This window comes from Lepidochelys kempii, chromosome 1 (assembly GCF_965140265.1).
Source record: "Lepidochelys kempii isolate rLepKem1 chromosome 1, rLepKem1.hap2, whole genome shotgun sequence".
In the NCBI taxonomy this organism is placed as follows: domain Eukaryota; kingdom Metazoa; phylum Chordata; order Testudines; family Cheloniidae; genus Lepidochelys; species Lepidochelys kempii.
The window spans coordinates 142,231,814-142,258,363 of NC_133256.1; the positions used below are offsets into that span (position 1 = coordinate 142,231,814).

Here is a 26,550-nt window from a genome sequence, read left to right on the forward strand (position 1 = left end):
GGATTTGAAAGAGGAGGATTATAAAAAAACAACACCAAAAGACAACGCCTGTACTCTGTACAAACATATTCAACTTGACTTATTGAAACTTCTTAGGGTGTTAATACAGCTTTGTGAATTGCATTTTTTTTTTTTAAGATAATACTTACCCAGTTGGATCCACAAGTCTTGGGTGCAAAAAAAAGATCTCCAGGTATACTGCATTTAGTTATTGCAGAGATTACGCAACCGTGTGCTTAAAGATGAAAAATATTTTATTTACACTTTTCTTATACACACTTTGTACATTTTTTCAATTTAAAAACAGAACAGAGCACATACACGTCTGAACATATTGTATCCATAGCTAGGAAAAGTTAACTTCTGCCAAAAACCAAAGGCTTTTTAAAATAGTTATAAAAGGCAAACCTTAAATTATTCTAAGAATTTTATAGCAGCCTTGGGGTGAATATTAGACAATTAACCAAAAATGTACATAAAAACTCTCTATATTTGTTTTTAAACAGGCAGACTACTTCCAATTGCTACAGCACACACAGAAGAACTCGCAAATAACTTTTTCCATCAACTTACTGGAAACATTCTTTTCAAAACACAACCATCTCATACAGGACTGGAAAGTCATGAAACTACAGTGAAATTACATTCTTCAATTTATGACAATTCATTTTTTAAAGCTCTGCAAAATAATACATAGGAAAAGAGAAAATCAGACTGGGAGGTTTGCTATTCCCTCCATCTAGTCCCATGACCTGCATTAAATGTCAGTTAGGTGGGTTCACTGAGGAAATAAAAACCTTCTATAGAAGTATAGCTATTACTGCAGTTCTAGGTAACATTTCATTTTTTATGTTTACACCAACCTTTCTTTCCCCCGTGCGCTATATAAGGAATATCACTTGCAAGTAGAAAGTGGTTTTCCCCCAGCTACCAACTCAATTATAATCTAAATATTATTTGAATTTGATACTTCAAACTTTTTTAAAAAGCACAGAAACATGTGCTGAAATTTGGGGAGAGGGGAAGTCCAGGGAAGCTGTGCTCAGCAGTCTATTTTTCTGCCACCTGTTTAACAGTACTATATTTTGTTAATATTACAGATGCCATCAGCATAATTTTTTTAGTTTTACTTCAAACATAGTATGTACTTGTTTTAACATCTTACACATGCTGAAACTGTAGATTTAGCAATCCAAGAAAAATAAAATACAGATGCCATAACAAAAGTAGTCATTAGTGTTTATTTTAAACTTTTTCAGATTGTCTTATAAACATTAAAATCTCAAACTGTTACTTATAAAACATTGGAAAACTTAGTTTTAAATAGCCAACATATCTTTCCTTTTGTGTTTCCTCCTTTACCCTTTCCACACAACTTGAGTGTTTTAACTCTGACATAACATGCTTATTAGAATAAATTCCCAAGGTACTATATTGGATAGAGGTGGAGGGAAAGCAAGTTTTCTCTAAGGCTCCAATCCTACCGACATTTTGGCACACGCTTAACTTTACATGTGAATAGACTTTTAAATAGTTGGCATAGCTTTTAATTTTATTTCAATGGACTACTCATCTATGTAAAGCTAAAAATATGCCTATGTCTGAAGAATTGAAGCCCAATTCCCTATTTTTTTTGTCAAGAAAAAAATATTTCAATAAAGGCAAAACATTCCTGTCAATGACATCCCCATTTTAAAAATGCATGATTTTTCTTCAGTTAGTCCTTTATGAAACAAAAGACATAAGGCGCAGAATTGTGTATTTCAGAAAAAGCAGCTGATATCATACCCTCAAGCCAACCCGCACTTTATGAAGAAGTGGTCACGTTGAGTTAAAGACCAGTATTGGTATATGTATGGTTTTTAACCTAATTTAATTTGTACGTTTAATTTTATCCTTTGCTTCCTGAGTGTAGGAAGAAGCTCCATCTCGGATGCGGATGATTATTATATTATCAGTAAAAAGACAGAATTTGCTTCTGCAGAAAGAAGGTCCCAAGAGCAAGACGACAGGACTGCATGTCTCAGGGCCCAAAGGGTATGTCTATGCAGGGATAAAAAACTCATAGCTGGCCCAGTTCAGCTGACTTGGACTTGCGGGGCTCAGGTTACAGGGCTGAAAAAAAAATCTCTGTATAGAGTGGAAGGTCCTAGAGCTCGGGCTTCATCCTAAGCCCAGATGTCTACACAAATGATTTTTAGCCCCACAGCCTGACCCCGAGTCAGCTGACCTGGGCTAGCTGCGGCCATGCTATGGGTCTTTTATCCCTATGTAGGCATACCCCAAGAGTGTTAAAGTCACAAACCACCAGGACTAAGAATTGGTGACTGAAAAGCAGGGATTTTAAGTTTTCCAATGGCATAAAGCATACGAAAGTAGACAGCAAAATCATCAGGCCTTGAATTGCCACAGGTCCCTCAGGCTAGTGAGCCTTCTGAAATAGTAGCTGCCTCTTTCTGCAGAATCAGTAATTGCCTCCTTCCAGCTGAATCTATACAGCCAGACTTTCACAAGTGCTAAGCGCACTCCTTGCTAGTGGCTTAATTTTGAAAATCTGGCCACTTACTTTGGTGCTTAAATAGGTACTGAGTTCTTTTGCAAACCTGCCTGGTATTGAGCATGCTGGGCTCCCAATGAGAACTGACAGTGCTCAGCACTTTGCAGCTTCTGGCCCCTAATAAGAAAACAGGCTTCCTCCTAGAACCAGGAAGAAAACTGAGACAGCTAGACAAGAACCCAACACTAACTTTTTTTTAAATTGAGAAACAGAGATTGGACTAAGTATGTCTGTCCCTTTTTACAACATTGAGTACTGTTGCTGTTTAAAAGCAGGCTGTGTGCCAAGTTTTAAAAAGTAAAAAAAGAAATGGGGGAGATAAATGAGCAATTTTACTATAAAGGGTTAGGGTTTACCTTTCTCCTCATTAACTAGGGGCACATTTAAGTGGCAAAAAAACCCTCGAGTTAATATAATAATCATATTCAAAAGATCTCAATGATGACATGCAAGTCTCTGATTAGCTAGCCTTGATTTTTTTGTTTGTTTTTATTTAAGCACTGACTAAGGAGCATGGGTACTAAAGGCAAATGCACAGAAAATGGTTTAGTGAAAAAGAAAACATCCCTCTAAGCTATATCAAAAATTAACAATTTTTTTTCAAAAGCTACATCACAATGTAAAAGATAATGGGGATTAATTATATATTTATTGACTGAAATAATGAGCATGGTAAAAATGTATGTTACAAAACATTTTCCAGCCTCCCAGACATTCTGAACCAAGCAAATTCCAATAATTCTTAATTCTCAAATGTTTACAGCCAACACATCAGCGGAAGCTGAAACCAATAATTAGTTCAAGTTAGAATTTTACAAATTAATTAGTATTACAGGCCTTAAACAAGATTTTAAAAACTGGGTGCCTGAAGTTAAATATGGTCTAAGGGGCATAAGCACCTAAATAACTAGCCTTGTTTTCAAGAGTACCAAGCATCCAGCATTCCCTTTGCCTTTAGTGGGAGCAGCAGGGTGCTCAGCATTTTAGAAAAATCAGGCCACTTACGTAGGTGCTGAACTACAGATTTAGGAACATAACTTTAGACACCCATTTTTGTAAAAATCTTGGCCTTCTCTCTTTAGCCTGTTATACTTAAATCATGAAGACCAAATTTCCAGATCAACAATGGTTCCCCAGCTCACCCCCAGATAGCAGGATGAAATGCTCAATATTACTCATGATAGGCTTGTACAAGCCTACCTAGACAGCAGGACTACTAATCTTTGCTGTCCCATTCACATAACAACGTCAGAAAATGGGCTAAGTAACAAAAAGAGCAAAAGAGGAGTAAAAATAAGATAACTTGTCTTGAACCCTGATTCTGCAATAAAATATACACAGGCAGAAACCCTGCACCTGAGCAGGGCCCATCAAAAAGTCAATGGTGCCCCACCTGGCAGCAGGGATCCATCTGCACACATCTCATGGCAAAGGCTGGAGCCTTGGCTTATACCAGAAAGGTTGTAGTTCAAATTACTAAGTGAAACAAATTAAATTCTGTACTTGTAAATTGAAAAATATAGGAAAATAATAAGCAAAGAATTACATTTAACTGCAAGCTGTGGTCTGCACCAGAAGACTGAATGTGAACATTTGGTCCAGACATCTCTGACTTAGACATCCTTTATCATTCCAGCTATGGTGGTGTAAATTCTCTCTTTTGATCAAAGATTACAGTAACCAACTCTGCTTTGCTAAATTATTGCTAATTAAAAAAATAAAATCTGCTAACTTGCAATGCAACTCCATGTCCTCCCATCTCTCTCAATCCAGAACTTGAAAGAACATTACTACAAGAAAACAAAGATACCATTAAATGTCAGCATGGTGCATTTCACAAAACATTTTAATATCCATTATTCATTTCTAATTTCATTTAGCCAAACAAACTTGTTGCTATTTATCATAGCAAATTTAGTGTGTATTTGGTCCCTTATAAGTGCATTCTTTTGAACTCCCTGAGTACTGTACATTCCTTTTCTACAGTGACTTCTGGCTGGGAGATGCTGAAACAGAAATGGATTCTCAACCATTACTGCACATCTTGTAAAATCTAGTGTTACAGAGTTTCATGTCAGCAGATGATTTTACAAGCTTACATCAGCAGTCTGTCCCTGCATATTTGAGCTCAGTGTTGGCCTCAAATTTTAGAGGAAATCTTTTCCCTCTTGACTCCAGAAGAGGCTAATTTCACATCAGTGTGAAAGAACTAGGATTTTAATGCTTTACTTTTATAATAGTGTTTATCTTGGTGGATAGTCTCACCAATCTACAGTCAATAAAAGTCAACAAGTTAACAAAGTGCTCAAACATGGTGCAGTTATTCAAGCCCTCTTGGATCACAAGTCTTATTTCAGGAAGTATGAGGTCAGTAGCTATAGGTTTGTATTTTAAAGGTTACAGAAATGGTAAACATTGTCCCCAACTGCCTAACCCCATATTTTTAGAACACAGCAGTTCATATCAGTTGATGCTTCAAAAAATATTAGATTACATCACTTCAACACAACTACAAGCGATGCCATTCCTAAAAATAAGAGTATATCCAGGTCTGACAAAAAACTGCAGGTTAGTGCAGCGTTCATGCTTGCTTACGGACACATTTCTGATTTCTTTTAAAAACAAGGCAACACATTCAAAAGCGAAGGACTGTAACTGGGTAAGGTGTATTTACTTTTTTAAAATAATATATAAAATGTCAAACTGTTAACAGTTCATTACATATTATTAATATAAAGAGTTTAAATATTACTGAATGAATCAGTGTATACCAAAGACAGGCTTCTTTGATACCAAACTAGGCCTCCAGTTACTTAAGGACTCTGTAATGTTTAATTCAAGAAAAAATGCTACTATCTCTAAAATTCAACAGACACGGCTGAATCTGTGCCCTGGTTAAAAATATAATACCCTAATTGCACATAAAAAGATGCATTGTATATAGATCTTACAGGGTATGCGTGTGTGTGTGTATATATTTTACTCACCACCAAACACAATGCAGACAATAGAAGGCAGCATAGAAATAGTGTTTGAGTATAAAAATGCTTCATCATCAGTTTAACAGGAAATGTATAACTTGCATTTTTTGGTAGACTTACTGATACTACTGTACAAATCCAGGGAAAAGCCATGCACAAAGGTTAAGATCATTTTAAAATGTACTTACGGGAAAAACAAACAAACTACCAAACTGGACTGTGAGTACTCATAAATGGAGAAAATAAAATGTCCACCACAACTTACAGGGACAAAATGAAACCCTTGTCACTAGAGTTTAAGTCAGGTATTCCCCCAGTAAGGCTGCTGAATCCTATCCTGACACTTAATGAAAATTAAAATCCACAATATATATTCTTCTGTCCCCCTTCTCCCCATAAGTAGATCATTTTATTCAACTGGTTCCAAGAAGGATGCTGCTGTGATGGCCATTATACAGAATAAACTTATTGCATGGACATAAAAGGCCACAAAGAAAAAGGAAAAAAGTAAACACACTGAAAAATAGATTTTTCTTCTCCCCCCCTCCACTCCACCTCACATACAGCAGTGTTTGTTTAAAAAAAATAAAAAGTAAAACGTTTACAATACGAGTCCACAGTTATTGGCATTTCTAATAAACTTGGTAGGTGCATTCCCTGTACATCCCGTTTCTCTATGCATCTAATAGCTTTTTTACATACAAGCCAATGTCTTTAAATGAATTAAATCTGCTTTGTTTTCCTGTCAAATTAGACAGTTTTTTGTGTTTCATTGGGGTTGGGAGGGTGTTTTGTTTTGTTTTTTTAGTTGCAACGTCTAACATGCTCCAGTACATATTCGGGAAAGTGCAGGCTGCAAACTTGTAAGCCATCCAGCTTGCAGGGCATTCTTGGGTATTCATCTTCTTTCCATTTGTTTTCCTCTGGATCAAAGGTGAGAATTGAATCACTGTAATGACCATTGTAACAAAGGCCTCCAAGAACCATTATCTGTTTGTCCAAAACAGCTACACCATGACCACTTCTTCCAATTGGCATAGAAGCCAAAATAGTCCACTGATCAGTATCTGGGTCATAAACCTCCGTAGAAGGACACCCTTGCGACTCAAAGGAGGCCCTCAAGATCACACAAACACCACCAAAGACATAAAGCTTACCATTATAGGAAATCATTTTGTGAAAGCATCTTGCATAATTCATTTTGCATTTGTTCTCCCAACAATTTGTGACAACTTGAGTTCTCCTTGTTCGCTGTTCCACCGTCCCTTCTTTACTGGGGTCAAACACACACACTTGCTTAGAAGTGGAAGATGAAGTAATTCCCCCAGTGATATACAACTTGTTACTGAGTACAGTTCCTTCATGACCATATTTATTGACTGGATAGGGATCCACAAATTCCCATTTGTCTGCAGTGATATCATACCGTTCAGTCGAGTAAAATGTTTCATCCCTTGTTCTCCCAGCAACCGCATAGATGTATCTCCCAATAACACCAACAGCAAACTCTGAGCGTGGAACAGACATGTCTGCCATTCGCAACCAAGTATTTTGTCTAGGGTCATATCTAAATACTTTGGAGGAAGCATGAAACTCACCATCTGGGCCCAGTTCTTCCCCTCCTAACAAGAATACAAAGTTATTGACAATGGCAAGGCAGTCTGGTCGTAAAGGTACTTGAGGGCCCTCTAGTTCCCACCAGACCCTGGGTTTGTGCAAGAGAAGAATTTTGCTATTTACCATGCTGTGTCCTATCATTCCTCTAAATACTGCAGTCTGGGGTTTGGCAGAACGAATACGGTTGGATTTCATTTCCATCAAAGGCTGTTGGTGAACACTATGAAAGTAATTCATGGCTTGGTCAACTTCATGCCGCAGCTGCCGAGAGTATCGATAAAACTCTGATGTTTTTACCTGTAGATACATTTTTAAAAAACAGTTAAAATGTTGACCAAGGAAAAACAGCATAGAGAACCATTTAATTACCATAAATCATTAAAAGATTATAATGCTTAATTTTATTCTGAGAAACCTGAAGGACAATTCTGTTCAAGTATTGAGACAGATAAGCTACATAAACTGTGTACTTAAAATGTATGCAGAGGCAACACATTATTTCTTCCCCAAGATATTATTGAGGCTGAGACAGAGACAGAGGCCAAAGATTTCAAAACCTACTCCCTAAACCCCATGCGCGTACCTAAATAAAACTGGGTTGATTTTCAAAAATTCTGAGCACCTTCAATCCCACTGACTTTGACTGGAGTTGTGTCAGTACCTCTGGAAAAAAAGGCAGCCCACTTTTATTTAAGTGTCTAAATATAGGAGATAAGCATCTACATTTGAAAATGTTGATAGTTCCAGGCTTCCAATTTTTCTTACATAAATAACAACTGCAAAGCAGCACCAGGTAGTGCTATACTTCCCGCCAGACCAGAAAGGGGGCGGGGGGGGGGGGGGGGAAATCAGTGTCACCACTGGATTACATGACATAAAATGCAATTTGGAGACAAATATTATTATACCTTGAGAATCAAGTAGATGTTTACTTCATAATTTTGTTAGCTTTATATTACTAATGTCTCTCTTCCTTTCATTGTAAATAAAAAATGCCACTACAAGGGGCATAACTGTTCTTTCCAATCTTTTGGGTCTTTACTAGATTAAATTATATGGACATAGGTTTCAAGTGTCTGTATAATATACATGTGTAAATTATTAATATTGAAATACATGCACACAAACTTATCTGTAAAATAGCAATATTAATTGCCTGCTTTTGTAATTCACTTTCAGATCTATGGATTAAAAGAAGTGCTAAGTTTTTCTACTTATGCACACTATTTTATCAAAGAAAAACAACCTATATTAAAAGAAATAATACATGGGTCTTCAGAAGGGTTAGAACTTTCATACCCACAGCATAGATCTCTACCACTTCAGCCAAACAGAGCAACAAGTAGAGATTAATATATACTTCTACTGCTATGTGGACCACCCATTAGAAAGAGATGAGACACACTTTGCCAGTGGGTTTTGTGGCTATTTGCTGACAGCAAAGGAATGTTGGAATTCAGGAAATCTTGATTCTATTCCAGGTTCTGGAAAAGTATTCTAGTGGTTACAGACCCTACTGTCCCACCTCAGCCTGTCCTCTTTTCTTCTATCCTTGCTTCCTCTGCTCTATCACCCCTACAGCCTATCCCTGTCCCTCTTGTTCCTATATCCCCACAACCTCCACCTGCTACCCTATCCATATTCTCCTCTTGCCTCTGCATTTGAGCAAGTCAGTCTGATTCCTCCTTCTCCTTGTTGCTGCCTAGACATCAGCAGGGGTAGCCTTAAGAGCATAACATAGTCATTCTCCGTTCTCAGTTTTAGTACCTGCCACCACTGTGGCCCTCAGTTGTTGGAAAGAGCAACTGCAGAAAAAGTCTCACTCAGCCTGGCAGCCCTGGAATGGACTGTGCTCAGTCACTTTGTGAGGATGGTGCATTCTCAGTTTCGTCAGCTCATAGAAGCCGTGTGGGAATGAAGTATGTTCAGTGCTGATAATTTTAGGAGAATAATGCTGCCAACCCTTCACAAACATCTATTGAGCATATCCAGACATTTTTCAGAGGCCAAGCCTGACCAAGTACAGGTGGATTTTTATGGGGACTGCAAAAGGCACACCTCTTGCACCAGAATGACCCCTCTGCTAAGTTCCAAGTCCCTCCTCTCCTAAGTATGGAGGCTTGAGGCCTTCCTTAATGAAATGGCTGTATAATGTACTTTTACCTCTCATTGTTGGAAATAGCTGAACTATTTTTGTTTAAACATTTCCAAACAAATTTAGCCTGGGGCAGATATACAACATGGAAAACAGTTTGGCAAAGTTATAAGCAACTAAAAAGCAAGGTCTTACAATAGAAAATGTTAGGTAAACTCAGCTATAAGCAGTGCTACCATCTCCACCTGTAATATATATAAAACATGTACGTAACATATACATCCACATGATGACTAGATCCGTGTGATAAATTGCATTTATCATGCACCTTTGCTCACCTCACCTGCACTTTGCCATCTCCATCACTACTTCTACTGAGATTCCAAACTCTGAGCAGCTTCAAACAGAAATTCAAAAGTCAGCCTGAAATAGAATTTTCTCTATCCCTCTCAAAATTATACTAACCCAAAGCCCAAAATGCCCAAGATTAGGGACAGATTGAAGGGTTTAAGGTCTGATATCTTGCAAACCCCTTCAGGGCCGGAAATGGGAGCCTTATGCCATCAGAAAGGAGAGATTCCCAGCTTCCCACTGAGGGACACAGAACTTGCAAGGTCCCAAAATATCAGACTTAAAAGTTGTGACTTGTTTTTCCTGTGAATAAGTTACTTTAGATTAGAATAATTTCATAGGCATTTTAAGTGTATTTGTTTTCATTTTTCTTCTCCCTCTATGCTGTGTACAATTAGACTCATGGTAACTCAATAGTCTCAATACAATTTTTAAAATCTCCCCAAAATTGTTTTTCAGCCAGATGTGGAATATAGAGGATAAAGATTTTATCAGGACTCATTTGGATGACCTGCATAGCTCACCTGCAGTTTCCTCACTCCTGAGTAATGTGGCCATTCCAAGTTAATGAAACCTTTATACTACAGTGCCATGTATGCCATTTTACATAAGCACATATTTATAATATGCATACATAAAATGCCTGAACATGAACATTATGCCCATTATAGAAGAATTTAACTTGAGATTCCTTTGCTTGTTTCTATAGTAAGTAAGTATCTCCAAGCTGCATGTCCAATCATCTTGTGACTACAGAATTACAGAATGCGAAGCTACAAAACTTACATTTAGAAAAAGTCAAGAACTTGGATCCATGCTGATCCTACCTAACTCAGTATGAATAGTCGGCCATCTAAATGTAAGATATGAGATTTTATAAAAGCTAATACATATAAAAGTTATACAGATCTAGAAAATGCTACAGATTTGTATAGGAGTATGGCAGAATAGCTATATTTTGTATCAAAGTTTAACCTCAAGAAAGGAAGCAGTTTTTCAAAACCAATATTTCAACACCAAGTTATCTTTGCTATTTTAAAAATGTAAAAAGACCAAAGAAATGAAACTCTTAGATACTTCCCTCATTCTTTCAGTACAATGGCTGAATTTAAAAAAAAAATAAATTTTCAGGTAAAGTGAATACATAATGTGCATTAGCTGCTCCCATTAATTTTAAAAGAAAGCTGACAAACAACAAAATTTGATTACCAATGCATTTTTTAACAAAACCAGTTATGTTGGAGTAATTAGTGTACTTACTATGAAAATTTGAAGAAAGGTAAAAATAAGTTAATACCAACAGCAGGTATTATTATTACTGTATTTAAAAATACAGTGCTATCAGATTACCCACTGTTTGGATACTTGCACACTGATAAAAGATCAGAAGAAAAACAACACCTGGGAATACTAGGTTTTCTTCTTATTTCCTCTCTGACCCTCATTATTGCCTTTTAAGCAACAAAATAAAAATATTCAAAGGATATTGTAAAAGCAGCATCTTGTTTAACAGCTTGTATATAGTGATGTCTGTTACAGAAAATATACCTTCCATTCATCTCAACAAGAGGCAGGATTATGAGAACAGTTTGGATTGATGATGTAAAATGGTTTGTGGTGACACTAGCTTCCACAGAAGATACCTCCCTCCCCTAAATTTCAGCGTAGATCTAGATCATTGCAGTGCTACTTTTCACCAAAACGTCAATACAAAGGAATATTTGGGAAAAAATTAGTATCAGAAATAAAACAGGAAAAGGAAGACCCTGCAGGATCAACACATATGGATTAAAGGCAGCAGCAAAGCAAATCAAGCAAAGACGGACAAAAATAAAACCAGACAAAGATTAATAAGTTTGTCATACTTATACTATAGAGTAAGATGGAAAAAATAGGACATACTTGGGAAAACCTTAATCTAGCCTCTCTCCTAAAGGGAAACAAATTACAGGTATACATAACCAACAAGATGGTTTTACCATATTTTTGTATATAGTTAAAAAACGAAAGTGATGTACAAGTATTAATGAATTTATCTTACCACTACTCTGAGAAGTATTATTACCATTTTACACATATGGAAACAGAGGCAGAGATAATTTAGGGTATGTCTACACTGCAACGTAAACCTGCACGTAAGCCCTGACTCAAGCCTAACCCCTCCCCCCCACCCCCCCAGCACCAGAATTGCGCTAACCCAGGTCTCAGACCCAGGATCCAAGGACCCTGCAGGGCTGGAGGGTCCAAGCTCAAGTTAGCCAGGATTCAAGCCATTTGCTTTGTAGCGTAGATGCAGCCCTGCTTGACTCAGATTCTGGGAGTCAGCCGGAAGTATCCCAAAATTCCGTGGGACAACTCTTAGTCCTCTCTATCGCAACAATCCGCAATCCACTCAATTGAATACCGAAGCCATCCCCCCACCCACTTTGCCAATGGCAGCAGTTCAGGTCAGCGTTAACCCATTCTCTTTTGATCACTGATCTGCAAGCACACTATCAGACACCCTCCTGGGTTTGCAATGGAGAGAGAACGGATCAAGACTTTTGCAAAGCAAGCTGCCTCCTGGCAACATGCAGGGTAGATAAAGTTTTCCCATAGTGCAGCATAGGCTAGGGCTACACCACTCTCATTTCCAGGAGGGAAGGAGCGGTGGGGGAGGGGCAGTGAAGGGGGCCTAGGGACTCTGGGATATGGTTATCTTGACTCGGGGTGTCCGCACTGCAGTGCGGACACCAGCTCACCCTATGTTTGAGCATGGTTTAGAAAAGTCTTAACCTAGGGTTAAGTTACAATGTAGATGCTAAAGCCCAGGGTTCTCTAAACGGGTCAGCTGACTCGAGTCCCACTAACCCTGGGCTTACATTATAGTGTAGATAATACCCTTAATGATGATTTTTCCAAGGTCACACAGCAAGTCTGTGACAAAGGCAGGAATGAATCCAGATCTCCTGATTCCAGGTCCTGTGCTTTAACTATATGACATCCATGTGCCTTACTACCTTTTATTGAAAGCGCAGCACAGCGCTGTCGATGTGTGGAATTATTCTCTTGCCAAAAGAACTGATGAAATGCAGGGTATCAAACTGGACAGCACATGAGGTTTTTTGTGATTCTATCTGAGTACGTAAGGAGGTAGAATCAAAAAACTCCATCTCAATGTAAGTTAATAATTTGCATATAAAAACTATAGCACAATTTGTTGATTCTGAATGTACAAATGGTTTGATGCAAACTCCTCCTGGGATATCAGGAACACAAATACTACACCTAGATACTTAAAATAAAAACAGGACTTGAAGATTGGGTCAAGTTTCTGGAAAATTAGTTTTCCTTACACTTGCAATGAACTCTCAGATTTTACTACAAATGAATCTGAATCAAAACTCCAGATCCAAATAACCCAGTAACTGAAAATTTTTAGGTCTCGATCCTTTGTGTCTCAAGCCAAACTCTAGTTGCACTTATTAACTCTGATGTCACAATAATATGGGAATTGTTAACATACGTATTTAAGTTTAAATTCAGTTAAAAAAGTAGTCTAAAAATATAGTGTCCAATATTCTCTTGCAACCACAACTGTCAATTTAAGGGGCTTTGGGCAAGTCACGTCACCTCACTTTCCCCATATGCAAAATGGGAATGCTTACAGTCTTCACAGGAGTCCTATGAGGATTAGTCAATGTTTGTACAGGGTTTTGAACAGAAAAGCATTACAGCATTTTGTCACTGTTAAGCACTATCATCGTTGTTGCCAAGTGTCCCAGCTTGAGGCAGATGCACATTATAATACCACCTCCTCCCCATTCTTTTCCTTAAAACTTATGGAGTTCTGGACACCTTCCAAATAAGCAACATATATAATTCATAACAATAAGCCAAAAGTTGTGATTTTCCACCCTCTCAATTTTTCTTTAATTTTCTCTCGAACCCCAATCTTCGTTTCATCTGTCTTGCCACTTTTTTCCCCTCCTCCTTTATGTTTATTTTAGCTTTCCAGCCTTTTGTTTATTCTCTCCCTGAGAATAATTTTTATTACTATTAATTATTTATAGTACAGCCACACCTAGATGCCCCAACGGAGATCAAGGCCCCATTGTGCTAGTTCCTGTAGAAACACATAGTAAAAAGTCTCTGCCTTAAAAAGCTTACAGTCTAAGTGAGACAGGAGGAGAATAGAAACTAAGGCACAATAAGGTGAAGTGACTTTCCCACAGTCAAACAGGATGTCAGCAGCTGAGTCAGAAGTAGATCCCTGGTCTCCTGAATCCAAATCCAATTCCCACTGAATGCTGCTGCCTCCCCACTCTTATTTTAAAAAGGATTCCCTCCCCCTCCCCCCCCTTTTAAAGACAGAGCAGCATCACCATTTCATTTTTGTCTCTACCCCATTCTCCTCAGTAATCTTATCGCCTTCCCTCATTCTTAGGCCTTGTCCACACTACCAAGTTTTGTCGCCAAAAAAATTGCCTTTTGTCGACCAAACAGCGCACGTGTACACACTGCGATGAGACTTGTCAGGAAAGGTGCCCGGTTTTGGTGACTAAATACATCCACCCCAATGAGAGACATTGGCCTTTTTCCTCTACGTTTTACTCGATAAAGTGCCAGTGTAAACACTACACAATGTAATTGCTTTAATTGGCCTCCAGGTGCTGTCCCCAATGCCCATCGTGACCGCTCTGGTCAGCAGTTTGAACTCCACTGCCCTGCAGCCACGTAAACAACCATCTGTCCGTCCCTCCCCCCTTAGAAGCCCCGGGAATTTTTGAAATTCCACTTCCTGCTGGCGCGGCATGGAGACGTCTCAGCGCATCTTCCCAGGTGACCATGGCGGGTTATCGCACCAAACGCTCTCCTGCTTGGACCATTGCGGAGCTGTTGGATCTGATCAGTATATGGGAAAAGGAAACTGCAGTCCCAGCTGCACTTGAGTGGTAGGAATTGGGATACCTACGGACACATTTCTCAAGGCTTGTGTGAAAAGGGCTGTGGTTGGGGGACACTGCAGTGCACAGTGAAGATGAAGGAGCTAAGGCAGGCATACCATAAGGTGAGGGAGACAAACCGTCACTCCGGTGCTTCACCTAAGACCTGCCCGTTCTATAACGAGCTGGACGCTATCCTCAGTGGTGACCCCACCTCCATCACCAAGAGCCTCGTGGATACATTGGAGGGAATGGAAGCAGCGGAAAGAGTACTTAACCCGGCGGACGAAGTTATTGATAAAGAGGTGGAATTAGATGAGAATGTGCAGCTCCTGGTGGGGTTGCCCGGTGGGGCAGGCAGCCAGGAACTGTTCTTCACTCCAGAGGTGTCTAGCCAGTCTCAGCAGTCACTCTCTGGGGAGCAAGAAGCAGGAGATGAAATGCCTAGTAAGTGGCTGTAGCTTGTGTAGTGCAGGGGTTGGTTCAGGGTATAGAAATGTGGGAGGCTGGCTGTGTTTCTGTGTGGTGGACATTTCCCTGTGTAGCTAATCAGTACAGCAGAACAGGGTGTTGATGCATGCAGAGATCTCAGGGGAATCCTCTAGAGAGATCTCCAGGAAAGTCTCCTGGAGGTACTTGGTAATCCTCTACCGAAGGTTCCGCGGCAGTACAGCTTTGTTCCTTCCCCCATTGTAGGAAACTTTCCCACACCAGCAATCACTTGTGCAGGGACCAAAGCAGCACATAGGCAACGAGCATAGGGAGCAGGACAGAAGCCACAACTATGGAGTAGATGTACCCTTCTTTCCCTGCTTACCCCTGGCAGTGAGATGTCTGCTAGAATGTCTCCCGTCTGTGGAAAAGTGCAGGAAAATTTTAGATTTTTTTTCCATAGAAGGCTGCACCACAACCCTTGCAGAGAATGTGTGCTCTTTTCCCCATGTGGAGCGCCCCACCCCTTCCCCTCCCTCCCCAACAATCACCATGATTTGGCTGTTCGTGGAGATGTGTGCCTGGCTAGGGTCAGTGAGAAAGTGACTGCAATGTTGCAAAAGGTGTAATTAAATGAAATGTTACTCGTGAATTTAACAATCCCGCTTCTGTGCATTGTCACCTGTGCTTCACCAGATGTAGCCTTCAGGAATGCTCCATGCACCCCTGCCGAGCGCCTCTGCCAGATAAGAAAGCGCTCAAGATGCAGCAAAAAAAAGACATGTTCCAGGAGGTAGTGCAGTGCTCCAATGCAGAAAAAAGGGAAAGTAAGGAGTGCTGGGAAGCCGAAGGGCAGGACAGAAAAGAGAATCAAGCATCAGTTAAGGACGCAACTGAGGGGACAATTAAAGTAATGGAAGAGCAAACGCAGATGCTGCAGTCCTTAATAGTGCTGCAGACTAAGCAGATCTGTGCTCACCCTCCCCTGCAGCACACTTTTCCATGCTCCCCCACAAACTCTGCCCACACATGCCTTTCCACCTTCCAGGACTTCTCGTTTCCCCTTCACTCCACCCCCTCAGACAACTTTCACAATAGCTGGACCTACAGACAGTTATGAAAGTCTGTCCTTCCCTGGTTCCTCCTATCCCAGCAGGCATTTATGTGTTTGTGTGTGCTGTTTCTTGTTTAATAAAAGCAAAGCTTTTTAATGGTGAATCATCTTTATTTTTTTTCTAAAAATTGAGATAGCAGGCACTATTAGTACCTGCACAGGCATTGTAATCATTCTTTTACAGGAACACAAGACCCAAAATGACACCATTGCGTCCTAGGAAATCTAACACCAGTGACAGAGATATACATTACTGGTACTCATTGTCAAAGTGCTGCCTCAAAGCCTCCCTCATTCGAATTGCCACCCCCCTGCCCCGGGCTCCACTGAAAGCCCTAGTATCTGGCTGCTCCAAATCAGCAGCTAAGGGTCTGCCTCAGCATTGCACCCCTGAGCAAACCTTTCACCCTTAGCTTCACAGAGATTATGCAACGTACAGCATGCGTGCATACACCATTGGAATATTAGCCTCATTAAGGTCTAGCCTGCCATAAAGGCATCGCCAGCGCGCCTTTAATCTGCCAAAAGCACATTCAACGGTCATCCAGCACCTACTCAGCCTGTTGTTGAACCGCTCTTTACTGCTCTCCAGGTGTCCCGTGTAAGGTTCCATGAGCCACTGCTGTAAGGGGTACACCTAGTCTCCCAGGATCACTATGGGCATTTTTAAACATCCCCTCCAGTAATCTTCTGGTTTAGAAAAAGTCCTCGCTTGCAGTTTTCTGTACAGGCCAGTGTTCCTAAAAATGCGTGCGTCATGCACCTTTTCAAACCACCCTGCGTTGATGTCAGTGAAATGTCCTCAATGATCCACAAGCGCCTGCAACACCATGGAGAAGTACCCCTTCCTATTGATGTACTCTGTTACAAGGTGGTCTGGTGCCAAAATTGGAACGTATGCAGCATCTATCGCCTCTCCACAGTTAAAGAACCCCATTTCTGCAAAGCCGTCCACTATTTCATGCATATTTCCCACAGTCACAGTCCTTCGTAACAGGATGCCATTTATTGCCTTGCACACTTGCATTAATGCAGCCCCAACGCTTGACTTCCCCACTCCAAATTGATTGGCGACCGACCGGTAGCAGTCTGGAGTCACCAGCTTCCACACAGTGATTGCCACACACTTCTCATACTGAGAGGACTCATCCGATGAAGTGAGCTGTAGCTCACGAAAGCTTATGCTCAAATAAATGTGTTAGTCTCTAAGGTGCCACAAGTACTCCTTTTCTTTTTGCGAATACAGACTAACATGGCTGCTACTCTGAAAGCTCTCATTCTGGTGTCCTTGCACCGCAGGTCTGGGGCAAGCTCCGCACACAGTTCCAGGAAGGTGGCTTTCCACATCCGAAAGTTCTGCAGCCACTGCTCTTCATCCCACACCTGCATGATGACATGATCCCACCATTCCGTGCTTGTTACCCAAGCCCAAAAGTGACAGTCTACCCTATGCAATTGCTCTGTAATGCCAAAAGCAATCTAAAGTTGCTCCTATCCATGTCACTCAGAATGTCGGGTGCCTGCAAGTCGTCTTCAGTTAGGAACTTGAAGATTAACTGCACTGCCATGTCTTCATGACAGTTAACAGAGCATAGAAGAGCAGTTCAGGATCCATTCCTTCTCACAAAGATGCTGGGGTGCACAGCAGAGAATGGCCGCTGCAGAACTGCCACGAAAGAAATCAGGAAGCCCATGGAGTGCTGGGACATAAATCAATGCATCACAGCACATTTAGCCAGATCCCAAGCTGTGCCGCGACCCACTCTGCCTTCCCACAACACCTTGCAACAGAAGGTGTCAAGCTGGACTGTGGGATAGGTACCCACAGTGCAGTGCTCACACTGTTGACAAAGGTGCCCCCAATCTGTACGTGATCTGCCAACAGAGGGAGCAAGTGTGAACATGAAATTCCGATTTTTATTATGTCACCTTTTGGGTGTCAACAACACTTCTGTCAAAAAAAATTAGTAGTGTAGACATGGCCTTAGTCATTGTTCCCTTCTTTGTTGCTTGTTTCTCTTTCCTCCAATACTCCACCCTCATATCTTTAGTTCTCTTGTGCCCTTATTTTCTGTGGCTGTCCAAGCCACTCTGCCCTGGATGCCCAAGATGAAAGGCACAGAAGCGCAAAAAAAAAAAAAAAAAAGAGACTATTAAAATTAAGTGAGTTTTTACTAAAGTGCTCTTCTGGACAAAAATATTTTAAAATAGGCAACTTTCTAAAAAACAACACTTAAATTGAAGCATCTAGTTCACAGGAATGCTAGGCCCTGGAATTACTGTTAATATTTACATTTGTAATGCTGGCCAAGCATCTTTGTAAAGAAAGGAAGATTTCATTAGGTTATTTTTTAAACCATGGTAAATCTCTAGCTATACAAATAGATAAGATAGCATATCTGACAACATAAACTATAAACTGGGACGTTTGGGGAGAAAAACAGGGACATATTTTAGTTCTATCAAAATACATTGGACTGGGAGAGGTTCTCCTGTAAGCGTAGACTGGGTTAAATGATTAGTGTTCTGCTGGGAACATGGGACTGAGACTTAAATAGAAGATGTTGGAGAGCAGATATGCATGAGAATTGACACAGTTGCTTTGATGTTATAGCTTCCATATTCATCCCATTTAGGGTTCTACCACCAAATAATTCCTAATTTTCCTTGCCATGAAATTTCAATATCTAGTTGACATAATCCTTTGAAACAGTGTATACGTTACTCATACACTAGTCCATACAACAGAAGAATATTTTCATTCATAGTTGTAATATTCCTAACAGTGAACCTGATTATTAAGCTTTTTAAAAATCCATTCTAAGGATATTCATCTCCTCTATGTATAAATATTGGATATTAATATTTGCACACAATACACAGTCAGATCAACATCTATACTGAGCTGAATGACATCCTGCTCACTCTAAGAACATTTCTCATTTTCAACTAAGTTTTCTGCAACTAGTCTGTTTTATCAATTATAATCTTAGAAATGCACGAACTCAATGATACCTCCGCTTTATCTACGAGAAATCAGTTATGAGATGCATAAGTTTGTACTTCCAGATTGCCTGTTTCATGTCCATCCCAAGTCAGTGGTGAGCTACAGTTGCTGCCATCTAACAACTGTTTGGTCGTCTGAGATGATGGGTGGATTCATTTCAGCTCCTATAGGTGCACACCAACAAATAATCACCGTTGTTTGTACTATCTGCCTTCTTTTTAGCACAGAGGCCAACGGTTTAACAGATACAGAACTACCTTTCTCATACTAAAAGGTGGCTCCTCCTGGACAGGGTCTAGCCACATAGGCAGGTTAGAATGGGAAAACACGCCACACCTGTTCTGTGGGGAAACAAAAGACTGTCAAGCCAGAGTTCTCCAAAAGCATTAGAAAACTTAAAAGAAAAAAAGAAAATAAACCAACTCCATTATTAGAGATCTGTTATTCTAGAAATACTGATGACATAAGAAGAATAAGTAGGGCTGGTGGGGCCACTTTACCAAGTATCCTAACTGAAACTTACATAATTGAGTTACATAATTATATTTACAGACTAGAGAGACAAGAACTCTAGAAATGCATATAGTGACGACAGATTAATTTCAGACAACTGTACTGTTGTGTAATGTATAATAAGGAGCTCCATGTATGAGATTATGTTGGTTGGTCAAAGCTTCAGGAGGAAACAGTGCAAGCTGTGTTTGCCCCCTCCATATAAAAGAGTTTCCTTTCTTTTTATTTCGAGGGGGTGTTTCGTTAGATCCTTTGGGTGCTTTCTGGATGTTCTGATAGCACAGTGGCCATTTTTTTTTAAAATAAAAAAAAAATCTGATTTTTTTAATTAAATGACTTTTGAGGAAAAAACCTATCTAAAGATAGTTTTAATTCAGATACATTATAGATCAAAGATATCTCATCATGAAATAGGGATTATAAATTCTAATTCTGTAGTATGAGACAATATATTGATATAATGTTTAAGAAAAGTTTTTTAAATGAGTTCCAATAGTTCATGGATTAGGGACCCAATCTTATGGGTTCCACAGGCTTCTGTACAGAAAGATTAACCTAAATAATCTATCTACCCAACGGGACTCAGTGCTCAGTCTAGAAGATACCATCAGAGATGCTTAGTTTTGCAGGTCTCAAACTGTGGATGTGTGTCACCTGAGGTAACATGCTTGTTAACAGCAAAAATGTTTTTAAATAAATAGTTATATAGAGGTGAGAAATAACAGACCTCAACTCTATTGTCCCTCTGCAAATTTGTGTACACAGTCAATCCCTTACCTCTCTCTAAAAGTGCAAAGTTTCAAAAACGTCAATGAATAAAAGATTGTTGAGGGCGGAATAGATCTGGACAAGGAGAAGAAGTCTGGAGATAAATGTGAGAAGGGAGGGACATAAGCTTTTTTGTTAAAATATTATACATTTGCTGTTGAAGAAAAAAATCCAGAATACTTAACATTGTTGTTTTAGTTAAATAAAACAATTTAAATGTCTGTCTGGTGATGTTCTCCTCCTAATACAGCATGGCAAGAAAATCCTCCAAATATTAATAATTAACCTGTTGAATTGGAGATAGTTCACCTCCCAGTGACTTCATAAATATTTGCTTCAATTATCTTTGATAAATGAAATAACCAAACATTCATTCATTTTCGGATATAGCTATAAAACTAATCTGAAAAGTTTTCAAAATAAATCACTGTTTAAAAATGTATCATGTGTACCTTCTAAAAATGAAACCTACATCTCTCTCTGAATTGTGAAGAATATGTATTAAGGTTATAACAACCAACAAGAATGCACTTTTATGTAGAAAGCCATGATTAAATCGAGTCTTCCTGACTACTGATTTAAATCATGATTTACATCAAATCCACCCTGGTCCTAAGCCATTAATAAAGCAATGCAAATTTACGTGTTTCTTTACACATAAAATATTTCAACTTATTTTTTATTTATTTATTTTTTACAGATGTCAACCTTGCCATAATTAGCTGTACCGTTGTCACTTGCATGCTGGATTATTCACTGTGATCTAGTTGGTGCTACAGACAACTAAAACTCCAGCTGATGGAGAATACAGTGGCATGCTTACCTAACAGTGAAAAGAACATGTTAGGGTTGTATTCTGGAAATTTATATTAGTTTCTAGATGCAATTCATGGAACTGGTTTCCAAGAAAAAACTACAAAGCCCTTTATTATGCGGTCATGAATACCTTGGAGATGGCCTCTTTCCTTGTATTTTACTATGGCAGGTGTTTTGGTTTGTCAATTGACAAGGTAAAATATAAAGAGGTCATAACTACAGTATGCAGAACGCATACCATGAAAGTCTTTATAGATCACAACCACCACCAGCAATTACACCTATACATGAATTTGAAGACCTGTAAACTCTGGGACAAAAGCGTAAGGTGCTCTCTGAGGGCCACATGATACTCAAATGTACGTCCCTAAAAGAGTTTGATTGGGGGAAGAGCAATTTCAGAGGTGAGCCCTCAAATCTACTTTCCCTGGGTCTGACAAAGATCTATTCTGCTGACTTACAAAGTATAAGTTTTCGTGAGCTACAGCTCACTGAGCTGTAGCTCACGAAAGCTTATGCTCAAATAAATTGGTTAGTCTCTAAGGCACTACAAGTACTCCTTTTCTTTTTACAGTGTATGTAAGGCTTGACAAAGCCCAGGCTGGGATGCTTTAGTTGGGGTTGGTCCTGCTTTGAGCAGGGGGGTTGGGCAGATGACCTCGAGGTCTCTTCCAACTCTAATCTTCTATGATTCTCTGTCTACATAGCAGCTAGACACCCGCTGCTGGCCTGTGCCAGCCAATTTGAGATTTGAGACTGTTTCATTGCTGTGTAAACTTTCAGGCTTGGGCTGGAGCCTGAGCTTTGGGACCCTCCCACTTTGCAGGATCCAAGAGCCTGGGCTCCAGCCTGAGCCCAGAAGTCTACATAGCAATGACACAGCCCTGCAACCTGAGCCCTGCAAGCCTAAGACAGCTGGCATTAGCCAGCTGCAGATTTTATTTTGGTTTGTAGACCTACCCATAGAGCAAACCCTATCAGTTGGTAATCAATGGGACAACTTGTAATTAAAGTTAAGCTTGCATATAAGTGCTTTGTAATATCAAGACCAGACTGCTCAGCAACTTGTAGAATCGGACACTTAGTCTTCAGTATTAGTGGGGTGGAAAAGCATTAATCTAATGTGGTTTTATAGTATTGTTGTAGCAACGTTAGTCCCAGGATATTAGAGAGACAAGGTAGGTAAGGTAATATCTTTTATTGGACATCCTGAAGGAAATCTTTCTTGAACCCACTCTTCTGGCCTTTGAACAATCCCCCCACCCAACCCTGCCAAGTTCATCATCAGAAGCAAGCTCCCCACATACTAGGACACTCAGAATGGCACCAGACCCTACCATAATAGATGTAAAACACGAACACATATCTACACTGCTATGAAGATCAATACCTCCCATAACATATCTTTCAAGAACCATGGGTCCTACACATACTTATCAATCTGTGGTATACCTTATTCAGTGCACTAAATGCCCCAATAACAACCAGACAACTATTACACTCTTGAATGAACTCACATAGAAAAATAAAAAAAGAAAAAAACCACACCCTATCACCCGTGGGTGAGCACTTTTCACAAAACATTCACTCCATATCTGTCCCCTCAGTTCTCATCTTCAAAGAAAACCTGCACAACACCTTCAAAAGAAGAGCCTGAGAACTTAAATTCATAACTTTGTTAGGGTTTGTACACACTAGCGCTTACTTTGGTATAACTGAATTTGTTCAGGGTTATGGAAATGCCACCCCCGGCCCCAGCGTGACGTAACTTACACTGACCTAAACGTCAGTGTGGACAAGGCTATGTTGGTGGGAGAAGCTCTCCCGTGGATCTAGCTATCACTTCTTGGGGAGACTGAGTAATTAGATCAATGGGAGAGCTGTCTCCCATTGGCAGAGAGCATCTGCACTAGCTGTGCTACAGCTGCACTGCTGCAACGCTCCCAGCGTAGACTAGCCCTTAGACACTAAGGATATGTCTTCACTAGCAGCGTTAAAGCGCAGCTGCGTGGCTGTGTAGTCACGGCACCAGCGCTGGGAATAAAAAAAAAAACAAAACACCCCCATGAGGGGAACAGTTACCAATGCTGGGTGCACTCTCTACACTGCCACTTTACAGCGCTGAAACTTGCAGCGCTCGGGGGGGCATTTTATTCACACCCCTGAGCGAGAAAGGTTCAGCGGTATAAAGTGGCAATGCAGATAAGGCCTAAGTCTTTATCTACACTGGCAAGTGAAAGACAAAACTTTTGTTGTTCAGAGATGTTAAAAAAACCACACACACACCTCCCAAAAGACAAAAGTTTTGCCGAGGACAAGCGCAGGTGTGAACAGCACTTTGTCAGCAGGAGCCCTGTCCTGACAACAATGCTAACGCTGCGCTGCTCGTTGGGGATGGAAGTTTTTTTTTTTGTCAGCAGGAGAGCTCTCTTCTGCCGACAAACAGAGGCTACACTGCGTGCCTTTTAGCGGCACAGCTGTAGCTGTTGCTAAAAGCTGCGTAGTGTAGATGGACAGCTTAAAAATCATGGACTTAATAAAGGACGCTGGATTTATGGCTCCTTACAACAATCTATAACCCAGTAACCCTCCTTTGGGCTACAACTGCAGAGGTGTTAACTGCCCACTTCTCCTTGAATGTTTTTTTATAATGAGTTAAATCCTTATGCTAAACAATCTGTTCCAACTTGTATTTAGTTGCCACACTCTATGTTTCCCAGACCTGATGAAGAGCTCTGGGTAAGAAAAATCAAAAACCTGCCACTTGGTCCAATAAAAGGTATTACCTCACCTACCTTGTCTCTTTAATCTAATGGAAACATTTAAGTTATTTTTAAAAAACTGTATATAAGTTATATTTATTCTGTATATGCCTTCAGGTTAGTATAGGCACATAATGTAAATTATAGGTTTCAGAGTAACAGCCATGTTAGTCTGTATTCGCAAAAAGAAAAGGAGTACTTGTGGCACCTTAGAGACTAACCAATTTATTTGAGCATAAGCTTTCATGAGCTACAGCATCCGATGAAGTGAGCTGTAGCTCACGAAAGCTTATGCTCAAATAAATTGGTTAGTCTCTAAGGTGCCACAAGTACTCCTTTTCTTAATGTAAATTATGTAAACTATGCAATTATTACAATCTGTTCAGAAGAAAACAAAATGAAAATGTAGCAAACATTTCTAATATAATTAGCTGCCTCTTATACTTAAAAAAAAAATCTGATAAATTTAGGCATTAGTGCTCAAATATACATTTTTACATAGAAAGGGCCAAATCCTGCAAACCTCTGTTCACCCATGTACTCCCACTGAAGTTTTGGAACTACTTAAGTGAGATAATCTAACTCAGAACAGGTTTACTGGATAAATAATGTATTTACCAGATGCCAAGACCAAAGTTGAACTACAAAACAAATTACATACCAAAAAACCCCACATTTAAATACATTCATCCAAGAAGAATTTGACAAAAACAACAAAACTCAAAGTTATGATGGACCATACAAAATTCATGTCATGGTGAAGAACAAAAAAACCCTGACATCAGCTTAATTAAAGGATTCTTGTTTTGCATACCAGTGCTTTTACTAACTTGTGTCTCTCGGCTACAATGAGATTTTTTGGGGGGTAATTTTCTATTATTGATAAATACTTCCTCTTTCAGAAGCTTGAAATGTTTTTTACACTATTAATTTGGCAATTAACGGATCCTCTTCTGATCTTTGAGGCTATATATATATCTGATATGATCAGTGAAGTACTTTGGGATCCAAAGAACTATAAGTAAATTATAAAAAACAAAATTGTTAGCAAATGTCAATGGGACTACATGTAGCGTGCAAAATTAAGCATATTTGTAAGTCTTTGCAGGATCAGGACTTTTACTCCCGATTTCTGAATATTTACTACAGGTGCTGATGCACAAGACAAAAAACCCACTGCAAGTGTTAGTTTTCAATTGCAGGTTAAAAAAAAAATCTACATTTTATTTGTAAATTGAACAAATTCAATATGGAAAGGAACACCAAGTTGTTATTTCAAAGTTTGTTTTCAGAACTGTACACACTTTGTGCAGACAACAAAAGTTTAAACATTAATAAAAAGAAAAGGAGTACTGGTGGCACCTTAGAGACTAATCAATTTATCTGAGCATAAGCTTTCGTGAGCTACAGCTCACTTCATCAGATGCATAAAGTGGATGAAGTGAGCTGTAGCTCACAAAAGCTTATGCTCAAATAAATTGGTTAGTCTTTAAGGTGCCACCAGTACTCCTTTTCTTTTTGCGAATACAGACTAACACGGCTGCTACTCTGAAACCTTAAATATTAATGAAGGCCGATTCTGTACTATACATTTTCATACAGCAATACAAAAGAATATTGACTTTAATTGAGTAAAAAGTATAGATTTAAAAAAATATTTTAAACTATTATCGAGTAGAATGATAGGTATTTTGAAATTAAAGTCTGACGATGAGAACAGCGTTTATTCCATACCGGACCCTTTTGGCTGATAAGTGGTGACTGAATTTGGAGAAACTTGCTCTTTGCTTGTTGCTCTAATGTACTCAAAATTCTATTTCCTGAGCATGCATAACTGTGTTTATAGTGAAATAGAAATCAACAGAGCAAAGTGACAGCAGGAACAGATACCATTCCATAGATCAAATTCTACTCACTTCATTGAAATTGCACTTGTGTAACCAAGAGGAGAATAAGAGAGCAAGAATATCAGTTAATTGCTGAAATAGGAGCGCTCTAAGTATTTTTTCTGCCCAATAAAAGCAATGACTTTTTAAAAATTCTCTCAGTAAATGAATTTTTTTTAAAAAAAGTTATGCTGGTCCAGACCTACCGTCAATCTCTCCAGTTCCACTGAAGTCTGTGGAGTTATGTTGACATACAAAAGATGAGGATCTGACACTTGCATATATGCATGCATGCATGCAATCTCAAAGTTATTCTCCCACAATAAGTGCTTTAGTGACTTTGGAGCCTAAATACCATTGCCTTTCAATGAGACTTAGGGACTTCTGAAAATTTCACCTTACCATTTTAACATAAACCAAATGTTGAGTAATAGGTATACAGTTGTCTTCTTTTATAACCTTCATTTATAGCACCCATCACCAAAGTATCTAGTGACCTCAATTAAAATGTAGATTTTTAAAAAACATGTACACAATATCTATCTAAAACTAAAAGTCAGTCAGAACTGATTTTGAATAATATAGGCCCTATCCACTTTGGGCCTCTCAAGACTTAAAAAAAAAAAAAAAAAAAAAAATCAAGCAGCAAGATGTGGACAGCAATAAGAATGACTGAAATAAACTAAACTTCATATGGATGAACTTATTTAAAATGTCCGCATTATA

At 39.3% G+C, this 26,550-nt stretch overlaps 2 protein-coding genes across 6 annotated transcripts in view; one reads left to right on the forward strand and one right to left on the reverse strand.

The window, feature by feature from the left end:
* The window catches only part of ZFX (zinc finger protein X-linked), a 221,199-nt gene that overhangs the window by 86,817 nt on the left and 107,832 nt on the right, over positions 1 to 26,550 (forward strand). The gene's annotated exons all lie outside the window — the stretch shown is intronic.
* KLHL15 (kelch like family member 15) overlaps positions 152 to 26,550 on the reverse strand; it is a 39,351-nt gene continuing 12,952 nt past the window's right edge. For 2 of the 5 annotated variants that reach the window (XM_073357538.1, XM_073357548.1), the window contains exon 3: positions 239 to 7,452. In XM_073357538.1, coding sequence (XP_073213639.1) covers positions 6,343 to 7,452 — 1,110 coding nt within the window. In that variant the 3' untranslated portion in view covers positions 239 to 6,342. The other 3 variants (XM_073357570.1, XM_073357580.1, XM_073357559.1) reach the window with 3 other exon arrangements.